The 13,318-nt window shown below is 43.1% G+C and overlaps 1 protein-coding gene across 1 annotated transcript in view; it reads right to left on the bottom strand.

The window, feature by feature from the left end:
* The window catches only part of GRIK5 (glutamate ionotropic receptor kainate type subunit 5), a 188,088-nt gene that overhangs the window by 97,218 nt on the left and 77,552 nt on the right, over positions 1-13,318 (bottom strand). The window contains exon 2 of the mRNA XM_075191084.1: positions 12,009-12,151. Coding sequence (XP_075047185.1) covers positions 12,009-12,099 — 91 coding nt within the window. The 5' untranslated portion in view covers positions 12,100-12,151. The remainder of the gene's footprint in view (positions 1-12,008; positions 12,152-13,318) is intronic.

The following is a 13,318-nucleotide window of genomic DNA, read 5'->3' on the forward strand; positions in this document are numbered from 1 at the left end:
GACATCTGTCCCCCGGGCCGGTCCCATAGTGGGCTGTCTTGGGCTGAGTCACTGGGCCACATGCATTTTTTTTTCCTTTAAAATATGCTGCTGAGTTGAGTCGTGTTCCCCGGCCTAAAATTTAACAGCCCTCCCCTGTCATAGAGTACACAAAAAGTCCAGACACTCACAGCATTCTACAGTGTGTTTAAAGTGTTGAAACCCCCAGAGCATTCAGTAGAGTGCACAGACTGGCATTCTATAGAGTTTTAAAAGTCTTAAAATCTTCAGAGCTTTCCCCAGAGAATTAGCTAGTACAATGTGCTATACAGTCAGGGCCTGATTAAGGGTTCAGGACGCTCTAAGCCGGTACGCTCATAATGTCTTACACACCAGGCTATTATGCGGGAGGTAAAAGCGAACCTGTCCTTAATTCAAAATCTGTCTTCTTTCACCCACCCACCAATGTCCATGTTACCGTGTTTTCAAAACTCAGCTTTCACTTGGATTTTTAAGGGTCACAGCAATCTTTGTCACTGTTTAGCGGAACAGAGGCATGAACGTGCGCTACTTAGGATAAAGGGGTGTAGGGGAGGAGGCTGTCTCCCCCCGCCAGCCCCCATCCTTGTCTCTCCTACTCGCTTATCCTCAAGCGCAGCCCGCTTGAGGATTAGCGAGTCGTCTCTACTATTGCAGCCTCCTTGTCTTTGGAGAGCATCTATTCTATTATATTTTAAAATTAAATTCAGCTTCTGCCTCTCCCTGCCACAATTTTGCACCCCCAAAAATGTTGCGCTCCCCCCTCTTCCCAAAAGCCTTGTGCCTAATCAACCTATTGGATAATCAGGTCCTGTCTACATGTAGTGCCCCAGAGTTTGATATATGTGTATGGTCTCTTTAAAAATGTCTGTGCGAGCTCAGGAAGCATAGGACCTAGGAGTTTCCCTGCTCCTGCTACTCATTGGTTCACGCAGCTGTCAGTCAAGGAGGGACAGAATGAAAGTGTGATTACAGCCAAAATCCTGCAAGATTTGGGTGTGTTGTGTGCCAGGAACTTCTGTGGAGAGGAAAGAAGAAGTGTGATGTGAGGTGCTGTGTGATGAAACATCAGAGATTTCAGCAGCCCAGTGTGCTGGGCTGAGTCTCTACAATATACACTATAACAGTGAGACTTTGTACTGTTTGAGACATAACTGTAATGAGAAACAAGAGTACAGCTCTAAGCATAAATCCTCAGACTATGGGCCTGATTCATTAAGGAAAGTTAAGCAAAAAAATTGAGTAAGTTTTCTTTCTCAAGTTTTCTGGACAAAACCATGTTGCAGTGCAAGGGGTGCAAATGAGTTTATTATTTTGCACATAAGGAAAATACTGGCTGTTTTTTCATGTAGCACACAAATTCTTGATAGCTTATTTGTACAAAGAAATTTAAAGTTGATCTAGGACATGCCCTACCCAATTATAAATCTGCCATTACATTTTAAATTTATCTCCCCCTCCAATGCAAGACGGTTTTGCCTTACTTACTTTTGCTTAACCTTCTTTAATGAATCAGGCCCTATATGTGGAACACCTGTATTATTAATCAGAGGAACTGAGAGAGTGAGTCACAGAATGATGGAGTCTGTGCAACAGCATGGCACTACAAGTCACAGCAAGCTTCAAGATATTAAAGCACCAGGTAATTAAAGTTTTTGCACTACATCACAAGAGAAACTACCTCACTAGCAGTAAGATATCCTTGTTCCAGAACTGTAAGACTGGCCATCAGTTAAAGAAATTGGGTTTGTTAACTACCACCATTGTAAGACAGTGAATGCACCATCAAGGATCAGACCTTATGTTTGGTGCAGAGACTGAATCATCTTTCAGAAATGTATTTGGATTAGTAAGATTACAAGACTCAGCCTGCATTGGAGTACTATTTAGACACAAAACAGTAGCTTTGTTATTGGAACCTTGCGGCTATTAGATACAGTTCTGTGGAACTACAGATCCCAGCCAGCCCTGGAATGTTATTTGTCCTATCACCAGACTATTATGTTACAACACTGTGGCCGTCAAATAAAGAGTATTAATCTGTGTAACTATTGTGCTGATAAAGGAGCAATCAGTTAGTTACAGAAACGGCTTCATTTCATCCATTTGTTAACGGAATTAAAGACGTTTTTACTTCACCTTAATTTCAAGTAAAAGACTGAGATATTGTAGGAAATCTTATCTTTCTCTGGTTTGATCACTAAGCTATCTGTTTACTGCAGTGATTGTTGATCTTTTTTATTGTCTATGGTGAATCCATTGTCTACCCATGTGTATCGAATTTATTATTTCTAAGTTGCCTTTTCCACCTCTTTGATCCAGAAATAAAAATTTAAAGGTTCTTGCTGTCTGTTATTGAGTTGGGAGCAAATAAGTCCTTTCAGTATCATTGCCTCTCTGTCACCCATATTCATTCTCATACCAACCAAATCTAAATTGCAAGGAAGAGGGAAGAACAGCCTACAGTCATGGCCAAACGTTTAGACAATAACACAAATATTATTTTTCACAAAGTTTGCTGCCTCAGATTTTATGATGGCAATTTGCATATACTCCAGAATATCATGAAGAGTGATCAGATGAATTGCAATTAATTTCAAACTTCCCCATTGCCGTGACAGTGAACTTTATCCCAAAAACAACATTTCCACTGCATTCCAGTCCTGCCACAAAAGGACCAGCTAACATTAGATCAGTGATTCTCTCTTTAACACAGATGAGAGTGTTGACGAGGACAAGGCTGGAGATCACTCTGTCATGCTGATTGAGTTAGAATAACACACTGGAAGCTTTAAAAGGAGGGTGGTGCTTGAAATCATTTTTCTTCCTCTGTTAACCATGGTTACCTGCAAGGAAACATGTGCAGTCATCATTGCTTTGCACAAAAGGGCTTCACAGGCAAGGATAGTGCTGTTAGTAAGATTGCACCTAAATCAACCATTAATCGGATCATCAAGAACTTCAAGGAGAGAGGTTCAATAGTTGTTAAGAAGGCTTCAGGGCGCCCAAGAATGTCCATCAAGCGCCAGGACCATCTCCTAAAGTTGATTCAACTGCGGGATCGGGGCACCACCAGTGCAGAGCTTGCTCAGGAATGGCAGCAGGCAGGTGTGAGTGCATCTGCACGCACAGTGAGGCGAAGACTTTTAGAGAATGACCTGGTGTCAAGAGGGCCAGCAAAGAAGCCACTTCTCTCCAGGAAAAACATCAGAGACAGACTCATATTTTGCAAAAGGTAAAGGGATTGGACTGCTGAGGACTGGGGTAAAGTCATTTTCTCTGATGAATCCCCTTTCACATTGTTTGGGGCATCTGGAAAAACGCTTGTCCTGAGAAGGAAAGGTGAGTGCTACCATCAGTCCTGTGTCATGCTAACAGTAAAGCATCCTGAGAGCATTCATGTGTGAGGTTGCGTCTCAGCCAAGGGAGTGGGCTCACTCACAATCTTGCCTAAGAACACAGCCATGAATAAAGAATGGTACCAAAACATCCTCCAAGAGCAACTTCTCCCAACCATCCAAGAACAGTTTGGTGATGAACAATGCCTTCTCCAGCATGATAGAGCACCTTGCCATAAGGCAAAAGTGATAACTAAGGGCCTGATTCATTAAGGATCTTAACTTGAGAAACTTCTTATTTCAGTCTCCTGGACAAAACCATGTTACAATGCAAGGGGTGCAAATTAGTTTTCTGTTTTGCACATAAGGTAAATACTGACTGTTTTTTCATGTAGCACACAAATACTTGATAGCTTATTTGTACACTGAAATTTAAAGTTGATATTTGTGTGCTACATGAAAAAACAGTCAGTATTTAACCTATGTGCAAAACAGAATACTAATTTGCACCCCTTGCATTGTAACATGGTTTTGTCCAGGAGACTGAAATAAGAAGTTTCTCTAGTTAAGATCCTTAATGAATCAGGCCCTAAGTGGCTTGGGGATCAAAACATAGAAATTTTGGGTCCATGGTCAGGAAACTCCCCAGACCTTAATCCCAGTGAGAACTTGTGGTCAATCCTCAAGAGGCGGGTGGACACACAAAAACCCACAAATTTTGACAAACTCCAAGCATTGATTAGGCAAGAATGGGCGGCCATCAGTCTGCATGTGGCCCAGAAGTTGATTGACAGCATGCCAGGGCGAATTGCAGTGGTCTACAAAAAAAAGGGTCAACACTGCAAATATTGACTCTTTGCATAAACTTAATGTAATTATCAATAAAAGCCTTTGCCACTTATGAAATGCTTGTAATTTTACTCCAATATACCATAGCAACATCTGACAAAAAAAGGTCTAAAAACACTCAAGCAGCAAACTTTGTGAAAACCAATACTTGTGTCATTCTCAAAAGTTTTGGCCATGACTATAGCAGAAAAAGAAGTAAGTCCTTACATTGTAGTTACTCCATTCCTCCAGGGTGTTATATACAGTAATAGTAAAAAGTTAAGATACTTAGAAAGGAGATTGAAGGTGTAATAAGAGTATCGTATAGAAATGATACTCATGAACAAGAGATGGAAGGAAAGGTGTAAGTCTGCAGATTTGAGTGACATTAAATACAAATCCGCAGAAAGACACAGCAATATGGCACAGCAGAGATAAATAAAGACAAACTAATTTATCCTACATTAACGAAGCCTCATGAATGACTTTATTGCCAGAGATTCCAAGCTGCATTCAACGCGTCAGTTGAGTGAGCACACACCACAATGATATACACAGCGAGAGCTCACAGATTTCTCACTATCTGCGGCTCCTTGGGAAACAGGCGCGGGGAAACAAATAGCCTAAATTAGATTAGGACAGCTATTCTAGTTTGTCATGAAGTCTCCAGGTGCTTACAAGCCCATTATCTCAGCCAGCAGCCCCCAAAAAAATGGAGACTGAAAACAAAGCGAGATAACGAGACCCCGGGATGGATAACAAACCAGTGGAAACAAAGCTGAATCATGAGAATACTTGACTGCGCATCGTCAATCCCACTCTCTTCCACTCACCCGGTGACAACTTGTAACTCATCAAGAGCTGACACTTGCGTGGATGCAAATTGATTGTATTGATTACAGAAATGGAGAAAGCAGTTAGCAGCATATGTTTCTATCCACCAATATATATATATATATATATATATATCTATATAAATAACCTTAACTCCCTAACTTGCATAACCTGTTTTATAACTTAATCCCAAGTATGTGTATGTCTTTAGCCGCCACCATTAATTGCCACCAGAGGCTATTTGGGGAGGTCAACCATACCAACACCAACATCCCCTCGCGCCATTAGACTTGGATGAATGTTTTCTGTAAGCACAATCCACTCTGTACCTTTGCCTTAGGAGATACTCTGTCCATACCTTAGACTCCTTTATCCACACAAACCAGGAGCCTCCAGAACACATCATGAATCAATTTAACCCCACGACAAGGTATTTCAAGTTGGTGGGAGATGCCACTAAGAACACTCTTCCTCTTCTCTCTACGTGCAACCCCTGTATGAGCCTAAGCCCTCCTGCATTTTACCATTTGTACCCTCACCCACTTATTTCTAGCTCTGTCAGGGTCTTCTTTAGCGTTAAACTGGATGAGAATGGGACATGACTTCAGTCTTTGAAGACTGAACAGACTCCATGGAGTTCAGTGTGTTAATCAATAAATCAATCCTTTTGATGAATCCTGCCACTTCTGCCTCCGTAACATTACGAAAATCCGCCCCTTCCTCTTTCAGGAAGCAACCAAACTCCTGGTCCATTCACTCATCGTTTCTCGTCTCGACTATTGCAGCCTCCTACTCGCTGGCCTTCCTCGCTCTCGCACTTCTGACCTTCAATCCATACAGAAAGCTCATTTTCCTTTCCCACCGCACCTCTTCCGCCTCTCCTCTGCGCAAATCCCTTCATTGGCTCCCTATCCTTTTCAGTTAAAGCTCCTTACCCTCACTTACATAGCTTCTCCCCCTTACATCTCTAACCTTGTCTCGAGGTACACTCCCACCCAGCCACTTTGCTCTGCCTCTGACCTCTGCCTCAATTCATCTCTCATTACCTTCTCCCATGCTCTGCTCCAAGACTTCTGCCATGCTGCCCCATATCTTTGGAACTCCCTACCCCGTCTCACTTGACTCTCCCCCAACCTTCCGCTCACTCAAAACTCACCTTTTCAAGCTCGCCTATCCTACCTCCTCTTAACCATTCTATCCAACACTTCCTCATCTGCCATCTAAATTTTTCTCACAGTTGTTCCTACTGTCTCACTACCCCTCCCTTTAGAATGTAAGCCCGAAGGGCAGGGTCCTCTCTACCTATTCTTCCACGTCTGTATACTGTCCCTCGTACGCCCTGTCACGTCTTTTGATGCACTCTGTGTGAGTACCCATAGGATTACTCACACTCATCTGTTCTACTGGAATGTACTACCTCATTAATTTTTTACTTGCTTCTGTATCCGGCGCTACGGAATCTGTGGCGCCTTATAAATAAATAAATAATAATAATAATAATAATGAACACACTAGTTTTGTCCCCTAGGAATACAACATTGCCCTACAGTTAAAACCTTGGCAAGCTTAGATCTACTGGCCACCTACACACAGTGACCATTTATGAAGTGTACCCAATGGTAATTTCTGATGTGTACCCAATGCGCAACTCAAAATGCCTTGGTTCGAGAACACTGTCCCTTTTGAGGGCACAAAACACGTCCCATTAAAAGCAGAGGACGAGACCTGAAGACCGCCAGCTCTGGTGCATAAGTCATCCCTTTTCCTCTTTACAATAACCCCTTTCTCTCATTAAAATAATCCTGACCAGCAAAATTTACAACGTCTGCAAAAAAAGACGCATCGGCCCGCATACTCTGTATTCCGGTAAGAACACCTTCAGTCTACCAAATTCCCTCCTTCTATGCCTGTGAAAACCGCTGTGAGATCTCAGTGAATTGACAGGCTGCATTATCACAGATTTTGTTTCATTTTTTAGCAGAGACATAAATTCTCAATAGGACATTTAAAGTCAGGTTTTCCTAGTTCCAGTACGTTTTAGAGCAGACATTTATAGGCAGTGATACCTTGATGAAGCTTAGAAGCTAAGCGCATTGGAGTTTGTCTCCCCAGTATCCTTGTTATTCAATGCTTGGACAAATAAGATACTTAGGATCATTTTCCAAATTCAAGGTGCAGTACAAAACCCAGCCATCTATTTTTATGGATTTGCATTGCAAAATGTTGTGCACTGTGGTGTGATCAAATGTTGTACTTGATGATGGGTGGACTTGGCGGCTAACGGTGGATAGGTATTCAATGATCTAGATATCTGAAGGCATCCTGTTTTTGCAAGGTGCCACAGGGCTATTTGGTTCCACAAACGATGCCTAGACCTGGTGATGGGCTGAAATGCCCTTTCTAGAATAGGTCTTCTTTCTTTCAATACCAGTTTTTTGGCCAGGATCCCAATTTCCGATGAAATAATTTTTTTTAGTGAAGTAAAATTAAGGAAAATAATCCACAAGGATGGTGCTTGCCGTACTTATAGCTCCGAGACAAAATTACCCCTAACCCAAGCAAAGAGGCAACACTACCAAGAGAAAAAGGTGACGATATATCTAGACATAGTGGCACAGGAGCTGAGGAAACGGCCTTCTTGGGAAACTGGATGGTAGACACCGGTGGCGGTTTTCACGATTACCACCCGTGGCGCCAATGGCGTTTTAAGTGTTTCAACTCTTAACCTGAGGGGTCCCGCCATTGGTGCTTTAAATTAAGATTTATTCAGGTTGTGATGATGTCTGTGTAGTCGGAATAACTTGCGAGGTGCGTGCTGCTGTGATCAGAGAGGTAGAGCGTCGCTTTGGAGGTAAGTCTGGTTATATTCAAATCAGTTTTCTAGACATTCGGAGGTGTCCTCGGTGTCGGAATTTTCTGCACCGTTAAACCATACCCTACCCGGTAGACACTGCATCTGGTGACCAAACACGGGGTTTGGCTCTATTTTAGTGAGCGCAATATTGGACAGATGATAGAGGAATAATCATTGCTAATTCTTAGCAAGCCCCTGGAAATGTAGTATAACATTCAATATAACGTGGTGAATACTTTGCCAGGGTCCACAAATCTGATTTTTTTCAAGCTTAGCGTATAAGCCACAAAGATGCCTTAACACAGCTTTAACATGAGAGTGATGAATTATTAAGTCGTAGGAGAAGTGGGGAGAACTTGGGCAGCTGATAGCAGCTGGTCAGGATGGACCCAAAAGCAGATGGTGATTTATAGAGGTAGAGACAGATCTATGGTTGGGACAGACAGTACAGCTGAGTAAATGAGCCAAAAGACCAAGATCATGAGCACAAGGGATGATCCAAGATAGGTCGGGTTAGTAAAAAAAGAAATCAGGCAGACAAAGCAATAGGATGCTCAAAAGCAATCTGGAAAGAGATAACAAAGATGAAGAATATTCTGTACTTCATGTGGGTTACAAGCAAATACCTATATATGTGAAGCTTGGCACAGGTGCACAACTAAATTACATACCTCTGCACACATAGAAACGTGTTCTATAAAAAGACTATGAATTTGATCACACAGAACGACCATATAAGGACATAGTGGCGAGATGCTCAAAGTAATAGACAACTGTAGATTAATATCCACCTACCAACAAAGGACAAAGAAAGTGTTCTATGGTAGAAAAACAAAAGATCTAAATATTGCAGCTTACAAGAAGGCCAACCCGGTACAATGGATAATGAACGTTGAGGAGGCTGAACCACACCTGACAATGGAGAAAATTCAGGAGCACTCCGCAGATGTTTTTCAAAGGTTTGGGCCGTTTGCCAGGAATATGCTCCATCAAATTGCAACCTGAGGAACAACCAGTTATACACCCGCCGAGGTGAGCCCCCTGCAGCTCTTAGAGGAGGAATTACACAGAGAGAAAATTATACAATAATACCATTGGATGACGTCTCGTACAAACTGGCAGGAGCCAAGTTCCTCATTGTAGTTGATGCTCAGTCTAAATGTTGGTAACTAGTACTGGATGAAGAGAGCATAAATTAACCTCTTTTAAAACACCACTTGGAATCACATCAGTATATAAAATATATATTTTTTAAAAACAAACTGTACAGTACCAGATAACCTGGTGCACGGGAATACAAGGGCCGTGATGCAAACCTGCATTGATTGCTAGAACACTACATAGAAATCAACTCAAACTTAACCCTTCCAAAATGCCAATAGGAGTACCGGAGTTGTCATATTATGGGCACACAGCAGTGAAGTTATAAGACCAGATACAAAGGAAAAAGAATCAGTCGTGGAGATGCCCGCAGCAACAAACCAGAAAGAGCTAGAAAACTGCTTCAGGCATGTTCAACTATTCAGTTACATTTTCTAAAGGATTAGCACAAGTCACTGTCCCTTTTGACAGTCTTACGCAAAATAAGATACAGGATGGACACATGATAAATGAGTGGGGGGGGGGGGTGTCAGTGCTTCTCCCAGTTACTGCTCCCCTTGCATCTGTGATAGGCTGGGTGTGATGTCACAGCTTAGCGCCACACTCTCAGCCTATCACTGACGCGGAGGAGGAGCAGCAGTTGGCAGCATCATCACAGATAAACGCGCAGGGCACGCTCAATATAATTTAAACCACTAAACTGTGTTTCAAGTGCAAAGAAATGGAACAAGGTCCAGAATTAGAATTTCGGAAGTTTAGAAACACCACAATGTAGCTCATAGTGCCAGCTGGCGACCAGATAAGGAGAGTCATCTGAGACCTATAGAGAGAGATGTGACCATCAATGCTGCTCAAAGCAGCGGGACGAGAAAAACAGAAAATATTACATGAGAACCTTCTTTACTCAAGTGAAACCAACAAAGATCTGGACAATGACAAACAGAACAACATCAAGGACATTTTCTAAATTTGAGTAAGCATTAAGTAATACTTTAATACTACCGTTCCTCGGGTGTCTACAAGCCGGAAAGTTAAAGGATTTATGGACAAAGGACAGAAGCTTTATATCAAAGGATAGAAATATAATATATTGCAATGTAGCTCACTGGATTACATACACTGTATTTAGCCAAGGAATCCCTCTCTCCGACCTCCAAACATCTGCTCCTCTGCACACACCGCCTCTGTAATATGTTCTGGAGGAAATCTAGGTGCACTTACACATATTAAGGTGCACGGAAGTGGGACCAAAGCGGACTTTCCACTCTACCTTGGTCATTTCTCTCTTCATAAAGCACCTCCATAGGCTGACTGCACGGTGACACATATCTCTAATCTATATTTCCATAGACTATAGTCAACAGGCTAAGATCAATGTATATCAGTGGTCAGGGAACAGGGGTAAATTCCTGGGGGCAATGCTGCCGATTCACATGCTGTCAGTTGGATTGTAGACCCCTTTAAATGTGAAATTGCTGTTGTACCAGAAGAGCATCAAGGGTTGGCAGAAGCACTTCTTGAGCTTCGATGCAATAATGAAGCACGTATTGCATTTGAAAACAAAGCAGATCTGTCATATTTTTGTCAACAGCTGCAAAGGCATTCAAAACTGCACATGAGGAGCCAGTCAAAAAGTTGCTGCCTTTTGCAACAACCTACCTTTGCAAACAAGGATTTTTCACTCTAACGAACATACAAAGAAAGCAGAGACATCGATTGGACGCTGAAGACTGTATCCAAATTGCTCTGACATCAAAATGCCCCAATATTGATGCTCTTGTATCAAAAATGAAGCAACATCATTTCTCCAAAACCTGAAGTTTTGAAGTTGAAGCTTTCAAAGAAATTTTGAATTCCAATAATTAATAATATATGATTTCCTTCCCTTCAAATCAAGGGGGTAACGTTGGCGTATCTAAATATATTTTGGGGTAAAAGGTAAAAAAGTATATAGTAGATATATTGGGCTTGTGTCCAGTGTAAAACCATCTTGGAGAATACTCAACAAGAAGTGAGAAGATTCAAACTAATCTACGGCATAGCTGTCAGCAGTGCCATACAATTTGCCCTGACACTTTGTCACTGGGGCAACAGAAAATATACGACACACAAGTGATGCATGCAATATGGGCAAAGGTTACTTATAAGAACTCTAAGGATTGCACTTAGCAGTCAAGATAAGTGATAGTGTGCACATGCCCAGACACAAAGGAGGGACTTCAATTATGCGCAAATTCCTGTCGGGCCGTGATGAGGCTCCGTAGGATATTATAGTACTAAAACATCATTGATTTTTGCTCAAAGAGATTTCTATCCAGCATATAGAACAGTGCAGTTTTCCATAGTTATATAATTGGGACTTATTTTTCGGATTTAGGGCTTCTCCCTATCTATCAAGGGGATACGGTTGGGGATAGACCCTGCCCGAGAAAACGTTTGCAGCAGTATTTGTCCTACTATGATTATTATAGCAGAAAATAATAGGTGAAAAAAATATTTATTTAAATAAAGCATTTTTGAATATCTTAATATTATTAAAACTATGTATTTTTTTTTTTTTTTCATTTTTAGTTTAAAAAGAGCCCCAACAAATTGTACTAAGTGATACTGGAAACCGGGCCACGGAAGCACAGATCCTCTCATACTGGTGCGGCAAAGTGGTAAATGAACTCTCTTATTGATAAATTAAAGCAATAGGAGGTCCGCTATCGCTGTGATAAGCAGCAATAGAAAACCACTGCTATCGCTAATTGTTAATAAGTAGCCCAATAGTGAGAATTGTATTTAGTATAAGAGGAATTGTAGGAAGCAATTGTCTCAGTAAAACAAATGGGAGAAAAGCACTGGATTGTACATCCTTGATTATTGTCCCACAGTCACTTACATACAAATGTATTATTGTCTGAAATAGTCCTAGTAATGGAAAGCCATGATGTTGGTTACTGTGATATAGAGATCCAACAATGGCTGCAAAATATAAAATACATTCTCCCTATAACAAAAAGAAGCGTTGCCAGAACCGGGTAAGCGCTTACCAACACGTAGAGATGACAGCAGTGAGTCACCAGGGGAGGTGAGACTCAGGAGCAGTAGGAGGAGCGGAGCTCCCAGCTCAGGTTGCAGCATCTTCTTCTACTCCTCATGGAGACGGATCGAGGCGCAGCCAGGCTGACACCACCTGTGGGAACAAAGAACTGTGTTACACCAATTGTGGGCACAGAAAACAGTGCAAAACTACTTGTGGGAACAAAGAACAGTGCGATACTACTTGTGGGGACAGAGGACGGCGTGACACTACTTGTGGGGACAGAGGACGGCGTGACACTACTTGTGGGGACAGAGGACAGTGCGATACTACTTGTGGGGACAGAGGACAGAGCGACGCTACTTGTGGGGACAGAGGACAGCGCAACGCTACTTGTGGGGACAGAGGACGGCGTGACGCTACTTGTGGGGACAGAGGACGGCGTGACGCTACTTGTGGGGACAGAGGACGGCGTGACGCTACTTGTGGGGACAGAGGACGGCGTGACGCTACTTGTGGGGATAGAGGACGGCGTGACACTACTTGTGGGGACAGAGGACGGCGTGACACTACTTGTGGGGACAGAGGACAGCGCGACACTACTTGTGGGGACAGAGGACAGTGCGATACTACTTGTGGGGACAGAGGACAGAGCGACGCTACTTGTGGGGACAGAGGACAGCGCGACGCTACTTGTGGGGACAGAGGACAGCGCGACACTACTTGTGGGGACAGAGGACGGCGTGACGCTACTTGTGGGGACAGAGGACGGCGTGACGCTACTTGTGGGGACAGAGGACGGCGTGACACTACTTGTGGGGACAGAGGACGGTGTGACACTACTTGTGGGGACAGAGGATGGCGTGACACTACATGTGGGGACAGAGGACGGCGTGACACTACTTGTGGGGACAGAGGATGGCGTGACAATACTTGTGGGTATAGGAAGGTGCGACGCTACATTTGGGGACAGAGGACGGTGTGACGCTACATGTGTGGACAGAAGACGGTGTGACGCTACATGTGGGGACAGAGGACAGTGTGACGCTACATGTGGGGACAGAGGACAGTGTGACGCTACATGTGGGGACAGAGGATGGTGTGACGCTACCTGGGGGACAGAGGACAGTGTGACAATACTTGTGGGGACAGAGGACGGTGTGACAATACTTGTGGGTATAGGACGGTGTGACGCTACTTGTGGGTATAGGAAGGTGTGACGCTACATGTGGGGACAGAGGACGGTGTGACGCTACATGTGGGGCCAGAGGACGGTGTGCTTCATGTGGGGACAGAGGACGGTGTGACGCTACTTGTGGG

This window comes from Mixophyes fleayi, chromosome 11 (genome assembly GCF_038048845.1).
Source record: "Mixophyes fleayi isolate aMixFle1 chromosome 11, aMixFle1.hap1, whole genome shotgun sequence".
Classification (NCBI taxonomy): Eukaryota; Metazoa; Chordata; class Amphibia; order Anura; family Limnodynastidae; genus Mixophyes; species Mixophyes fleayi.